This window comes from Cyanistes caeruleus, chromosome 16 (assembly GCF_971803275.1).
Source record: "Cyanistes caeruleus chromosome 16, bCyaCae1.hap1.1, whole genome shotgun sequence".
Lineage (NCBI taxonomy): Eukaryota > Metazoa > Chordata > Aves > Passeriformes > Paridae > Cyanistes > Cyanistes caeruleus.
This window is the reverse complement of record NC_141716.1, coordinates 13533806-13540689: the sequence shown is the minus strand read 5'-3', so window position 1 is coordinate 13540689 and position 6884 is coordinate 13533806. Positions and strand designations below refer to the sequence as shown.

General features: G+C 51.1%; 1 protein-coding gene across 2 annotated transcripts; it reads left to right on the top strand.

Moving 5' to 3' along the window:
• The first annotated feature begins 431 nt into the window (after positions 1-431).
• Positions 432-3338, top strand: LOC111938377 (uncharacterized). 2 transcript variants are annotated; one of them, XM_086852538.1, is made up of 5 exons: positions 432-653; positions 764-905; positions 1157-1318; positions 1666-1755; positions 2041-3338. In XM_086852538.1, the coding sequence occupies exons 2-5, from the start codon at positions 810-812 to the stop codon at positions 3088-3090; spliced, it is 1398 nt and encodes a 465-aa protein (XP_086708664.1). In that variant the 5' UTR covers positions 432-653; positions 764-809; the 3' UTR covers positions 3091-3338. The 2 variants fall into 2 exon arrangements, with proteins under 2 accessions (XP_086708664.1, XP_086708665.1); XM_086852539.1 differs by having other exon boundaries at positions 437-611.
• Positions 3339-6884: the final 3546 nt, after the last annotated feature.

Here is a 6884-nt window from a genome sequence, read left to right as displayed (position 1 = left end):
CAGCCCATGCTTCTCTTCTGTTTCTCAAAACATGACCAAGGAATCTCGTGTTGCCAGGGATGGATCTCCAGTTTGCTGCAATTTCTCCAGTTGTGGCTGCTTGGCCATGACAGGGAAGAAGGTCTAAAAAGGGAAAGGGGGAAAAGCAGAGTCCAAACTGTGCATCTCTGGAGTGACAATTCCTCCCATTCCTTCCTGTTGGTGAGGAAACTTTGCCTCACAGCATGACAGGACAGGGGAGGGGGGAAGGAGCCTGTGGGCAGGAGCTCTCAGAGCCGGGTCACACGGAGGGGATGGCCCACAGGGCTGTCCAAAGGGGCCTCCAGGTGTGCCCCCCTCCCCCCCAGGTGTGGTGGGCAGTTTCTGTGTGACACAATGTCAGTGCAGTGATGTGACAATGCGGTGATGTGACATCTCCGTGATGTAACAATGCCCCATTGCTGGGAGACCTCTGGAACACGAGGAGTCAGCGTGGGATTGCAGCACCGCAAGAGCCTTGGAAGGAGCTGTGGAACAATGCTCAGCATCACAACATCATGAGAGCTCTTGGAAGGAGCTGTGGAGCTCCATCTCACTGCTGGTGTCCTGCCAAAAGACAGAGGCACTGCTGAGTGCGCTGGGAATTAGGGGAAGGAGTGCAGTGGGCTGATAGAGCTTAGCTGAGGCTTGGAAGACTGCTCTAGGGCCTAAGGACCTGTGATCTCTTGCATGTGCCATGGCAGAAGTTTATTGAGCTATTGCCTGAGTGTCTCTGTCTTCCCAGATTGGCCTCCGAAAAGCACACCTGGGAGAAACAAGATATAGATGAAATGAATTCTTACCTGCTGAACCTCCCACTTGGAGTCAAGATCCCCGTGAAAACCAAATCCCACCCTGTCTTCTGCAGGGGAAAGGTGGGGGAAAAGGTAAAGTAAAAAGAGAAAGGTAGAAAAGCTCTCCTCTTTTATGTGGTCCCTGTCATGCATAGTTCTTTAGGCCTTCTACAGTAGGAGCTGCAGCCAGGCAGCAGAGGGAAGCTCCAGGCTCCCTGGATCACAGCAAAGAAGCAATTATTTGTTCTCTTCAGTGGTTTCTGGCAGCTTTTCACAAGTACTGCATTGCACTCCTTTGCTGCTCTCTCCTGCCTCCTTCATACTCTGAGGAATGTCTCTTTCAGCTTAATGGGCCATGTCCTTCTTTCAATCTGGATGATCCCTACATGTACCAGCCAAGCCTGAAATACAACTGCCTGCATGACCCCCACCTTGAGGACTACCACAAGCGCAAGGACATCCTGCGGCTGCTGAAGAGACAAGGCTCTGTCACCAGAGACAACAAGGTGGGTTTGGGTGTTGGGCTGATCAAGAACAGCCCTCTTCAAGCAGGGCTCCCACAGCCCTTGCTGCAGCCTCCTGCTGCTGTCAGAGGGCAGGGCCGTGTGCTGGTGTCCCTGGGAGCAGAAACAGCACCAACCTTCCTCTGGATGGGCAAGCCCCAGTCCAGCCCTTCTCAGCCTGCCCCACACTGCCTGTTCAGCCCTGGCTGGGGGGACATCAGTGCCCCAAACACTGGGGTTTGGGGACACGGCTTGGGGACAGCTCCCCTCCCACTGGGGTCGGGCTGTATCAGGGAAGGCTGTCTGCGTGGCTTGACTGGGCTTGGGATTCTGCCCTCGTCCTTCCATAGGTGGTTTGCACTCTGAAGGAGTTCAATGAGTACAGGGAGTACCTGACCAGGATCAAGTTGCAATCAGATAAGATCTCGGGGCAGAAAAAGGTAGGCAAAGTGTTGTGTTCATGGGCACAGGGCTGTTCAGGGCTGTGCTGCTGGGCTGGGCGCTGTGGCAGGGAAAGGACTCCATGGCTGGGAGCACAGGGCACTGAGCTGGGCACGGGCAGCAGAGCCATGTGCTGGCACACGCAGTGCTGAGGGAAGCCCTTCTCTCTGCCCTTGTGGCCCACCTGAAGCAGAGTGCTCGCCTGGGCCTGTGGGAAGCCTCAGCATGCAGGGGCTGAGTGCTTGCCCAGGCACCATGAGCCACAAGCTGGTGTCACCTTTCAGGCCAAATTAAAGGATGGTCCCAAACTGCCAGGAACCACTGACACTTCCCACCAGGCAGAGAGGTGGCCGCAGTCTCGGAAATCTTCTTTCACATGTCTACAAAAGAGCAAAGAGACCCCTCTGAAATCAGAGACATTCAGAAAAGAGAAAGAAGATTTGGACAAGGGCCAAACCTACTCCATAGCTGAATTCCAGAAGAAGCTGGAGAAAACTGCTAACAGTTTCTTTAAAGCTGTCTTTGAGCAGCTGACCACAGCAGAAGCTCAGAAGCTCCAAGAGCTGATTGAGATCATTATATACAAAGTGTTTGCGAGGCTGAAGATTCCTCAGGACCAGCGTATCACCTTTTTAAAGAAGGTTGCTCAGGGGATCAGGGGAAGCATTTTCAGCAGCTGCATGAGAGCAGAGCCTGAAGAGGAACCTCTAGACCGCTGTCAAGAAATGGAAATGGCAGCCAAGGAGCTTCTAGCAATGGTGTTGGAGAGCTTGGGGGAATTTCTGCAGGCAAAAGCTTCTGAGTCAGGGAGGACAGCCAGGCAGAAAGAGCAGCCTGTTGATGAAGGAGCCACCCAAGCAGACATAATCAAGGAAGCTGAAACAGAGAGAACACATGTTTGCCTTGACAAACTCACCAGACAAGTTGTTAAGAATGTTCACTGCATCTTGACAACCATGGTAGCTTTTCAGTTTGAAGGAGACTCCAGCTGTGAGTACAATGAAATTCTGGAGTTTCCCCAGGGTAAAGTCTCCAACAGACAAATGCAGCCAGGAATCTCTGGAGCATCTGAAGAACAGGGCCAGGAAGAAAGCACAGGAGGAAAGCCACCTGCTTTAGGACCACAGCTCCAAGCAGAAGGGACTGGAAATGCCAAACCCATGGAGCCTGAGGATCCTGCAACATTGAAGGAGAGCTTGGTGAGAGAAGTGAATCCAACAACCTCAGACAACACTTCAGATGCAAAGACCACGGCAAATCAGATCGTTCAGTCTGTACTAGGGCAGATTTGTAAGTGTCTGGCTGTACCGACCACTGAAGAGAATTTTCAATGACCTGTCCCAAACCCAGCCACATCCCAAGGCAGAGAAGAGAGCTGTGCTGCTGAGAACACTCTCCCCTCTGTGGACCCATCATTTTCCCAACAGCCTGTCTCTCCGGAGGGTCTGAAGCCCCCTGCCCAGTCTGGAGCACGGCGCAGATCAGTGCACCCACAGCTCGTCTGTGTGTGGCAGGAGAGCTGAAGACCCTCCGGATAGCAAACCTCATGTCCTTGCTCAATCAATAAAGAGTTTACTCCTAATTCCTTGCTTGTGCTTCCTCCAAACCAGGCCAAACTGCATCTGCTCATTTTCCCTGCTGTAACCTGTCCCATCCTTTTCCCTTCTACAGCCTCAGCCATGCTGCAAGCCAATTTTACAGGGAATCTGGGCTAGGGAGACGAGGAGCACCCAGCATTTTTGTCTTGTACATCAAGCTTTGCTGTTGGGCGAGTGGAGGGATGTGTCCCATTGGAGGCAGCCTGGCTTTCACCTTGTGTGAAGGACAATGATGTCTTTGCCCTCCTTTTTGTCTTTGCCCTTTCTCCTCAGACCAAGCTGCCCCAGAAGCTCTGCAGAAGCATTTGCTGTCCCTGTGCTGGGTGAATATCTAAAGAGGGGGTGCCAAGAGGCTAGAGCCAGGCTCTGTGCAGCATTATCCAGCAATGGGACAAGGGGAAACAGGCAGAAACCCTTCAGCAGGAAGTTCCACCTGAACATGAGGAAGAAATTCTTTCCTGCGCAGAAACCTCTTGTGGGGGTGGCAGTTAGAGTTTCTGGAGTGTACAGGCAACCCATGTCAGTTGGAGGTTGTCACCTTTGGCTGGTGCAGGGACTCCCACTGATGACAAGCTCAACACATTTACAAGGAAAAGGGAAAAAGGTCAAAAGGATGAGAGGAAAGCTAATGTCTTTACAAACAATTTGATTTGTGAAGGTATGGGTGTTAATGTCTTTGCAATGGAACTTAATGTGTCTACTAAACTTGGGCAGCAGGTTTGTTAGAGAGCCCAGACAGCTTGTCTCCTGAAACAGACAAATGGGTCAGCATAAGCCTGAGCTTCTGAACTTTGGGGTGAAGTGACAGATTCAAAGGGGGAGTATGTGGTAGGTGGTTCAGGAAGGCTGTACCTTCCTAGTGTCTTAGCCAATGGGCAAAGGAAGAGGGCAACATGCAGCCAGGAGTTAGGATAAAAGGAGGCTGCACCCTCTGAAACCTTGAGAGAGAGAAAAGCCTGCAGGTGTGTGCCCTGATGGACTCTTTCCCTTTATTCAAATAAAGTTGAAGGACTCCTCTGTCTCCTTTTTGGACATAAACCTGTGGCATTTGTGGATTTTCCTGGCAACTGGGGACCTGTCCAGGATCCTTCCACTGTCTGGGTCTGGCAAATGGCAAGAGGAGCTGGAGGTGTGCCTCACCCAGTTTTGGTGACCAGCTCCCTTTGTCGTTGGCCAGCACCAGGCAATTGACTGGGTACCCAAGACTGTCCAGAAGACAGTCCAGCGGGGTCTGTGAGGAGTCCAAAGGAAAAGACCACTGAACTTGGATGTCCAGAGGGGACAGTAAGGGAAAGTTGAGAAAGGGTCTCAGCAAATCTCACTGGTGAGTACAATTTCCGGGAGTAAAATATGGCAGGACACAAAGGGTGGGCAACCAAAAGGAAAGTCAAAAAGGGGTCTCAACTATAGGGATGATGATCCTAAAATACCTCTGAAGGGTCCTTTGGGAGACTGTTGAGATGGTTGACATATTCTCCCAGAGGTAGTTAAGGACCTGGATGCTCAGAGGGAGCAGTAAGAGGTGCTGAGAAAGGGTCTCGGCAACCCGTGCCCAGAGTGGGTGATATGGTATTTAGTCTGGGAAAGGATTGGTTGAAGAGGAATGTGGAGAAACATGGTTAAGGCAAATAGCAAAGGGAGGCTGTGTGATAAGGAAAGAACAGTGAGGACTTGGAAGTCCTCTGCCTTATCTTCAAAACCTGCAGTATAATACAGGGTCAGCTACAAGTCTTTTGTATTCCCAGCTTCCAGGAGAGAGAAAACAAGGAGGTATTGTTCCTACACCCCTAGCCCTCTCTGGGCCATTATGGAGACAGGGTGGAGGATTTGGGTTTGTCTGCTTAAAGGTAGTGAATGCTATTCAGGACTTAAGGGGGTTTCTCTATGGTGAGGAGTGCTAAAGCCAGATGTGAGAGTAGAGGATCAGCAGCATGGGCTGGGACCTCTGGGGAAGGTGTAGGACCGAGCTGAGGCTGTGGGACAGCTGGAGCTCAGTGCCAGGCGGTACCCAACACTGCCACCCCCCACAGACCGGGACTGCAGTGGCCTCCAGGCCCCATGAAATTGCAGAAAACACTCCTGCCCATCCCTGTGACACTGTTGGCTGTGCCCACCTGTCAGGACATGGTGCTTTACAGAGCTTGCGGTGCTGGGAGAGTGACACAGGGGCCTGTACAGATGTGCAGGGGTATCTGGACACTGTGGCTGGATGGGGATCAGCTTTGGTGTGCAGTGTAAGATACAGCAACCAGCTTTCACAGATAAATCCACATCCATGGTGTGGACATAATTTTCTGAGCCTGAGAGAGTTTCAGCCTGTCAGGAGCTCAGCTGTTCTCAGGAACTTTTCCCCTACTCTCTCAAGCTCAGAAAATCATGTCCACACCCATGGACTCAAGGTAACAGTCCTGTATAATCCATTTGCCACAGACCATTTTCCTTGTTTTACATGTCCTTTATGTGTGACTGGTCACTTAAAAGTATGCTGACAAGCCGGGCAGCCAGCTAGGATAGTTTTTACCATATCAAGTGGAATAAATATTCTGCAATCTTGGACCTATGTGGAAGTGGCTTTTTTTTCAGCACAGCCCCATTGCAGTGCACATTCACCCCAGGCTCTTGCACAGCATCACTGTGGGTGGCCTCAAGATGAACACACCAGCATCAGGATCTGTGCTGAGACAGATGGGGACTGAAAGTGCCCTCTGAAACTGTCAAACTCATCCTCAGTTCTTCACCCTCTCCTCTGTCATGAGGGAAATGATCAGCATTGCATTTGTATCTTTCCTTGCTAGTGCTCTGCCCTATAATACCCTTGTGCAGGCTCACCTGCATTCCACTGTACCCAGAGAAACCTTGGCTTCCTCCTTCCCTGTGGTTTCACTGTTTGACATCAGAGCTGTGCCACAAAAGCTGCATGGCTCAGCTCTGGGTCAGGCTGGCTCCATCAGTTTTGGTCAGTGCTTGAAGCCAGTCTGGCACGTGTATCATCCACTAGTCAAGCAATGCCTAAATCAATGCCCAGAGGTTTCAGCCCACAGAAAGCCCAAGCAGCTGGTTGTGTCAAAACACACAGCACTTGCTGAAGGCTGTACATGAAAGGACATGAAAGGACAGCAGAGTGGGAGGGACAAGGAAAGGGCCCACTTTCATCTCTCACATAGACAGGAGGGGACAAGACAGCAGCATTCCCCTTCAGAGACCTATGAGAACCTGCAGGTATGAGAAGCCAGGCCATACAGATCCCAGCTGAATAGATAAACTCAGCTGTGTTAGAATGAGCAGGGCTGCTGTGTGCCCCTGGAGAGAGACTCCCCCAGGGTTGAGTTGTTACCTTTATTTACAACTCACTGGGTGTGGGAACTGACAATGGTCAAATAAGAGATTTTTGGGCTTCAGGCATTAGCTTGAGCTTGTGTGAAACTAAGTCACACAACTTTCTCTCTCTGGCCTGAGAAATCATAAGGAGAAGTCCAAACAATCCCTAGAGAAGGAGAACCACCTTTGCAGGTGTTGTTTGTCGCCTAAGT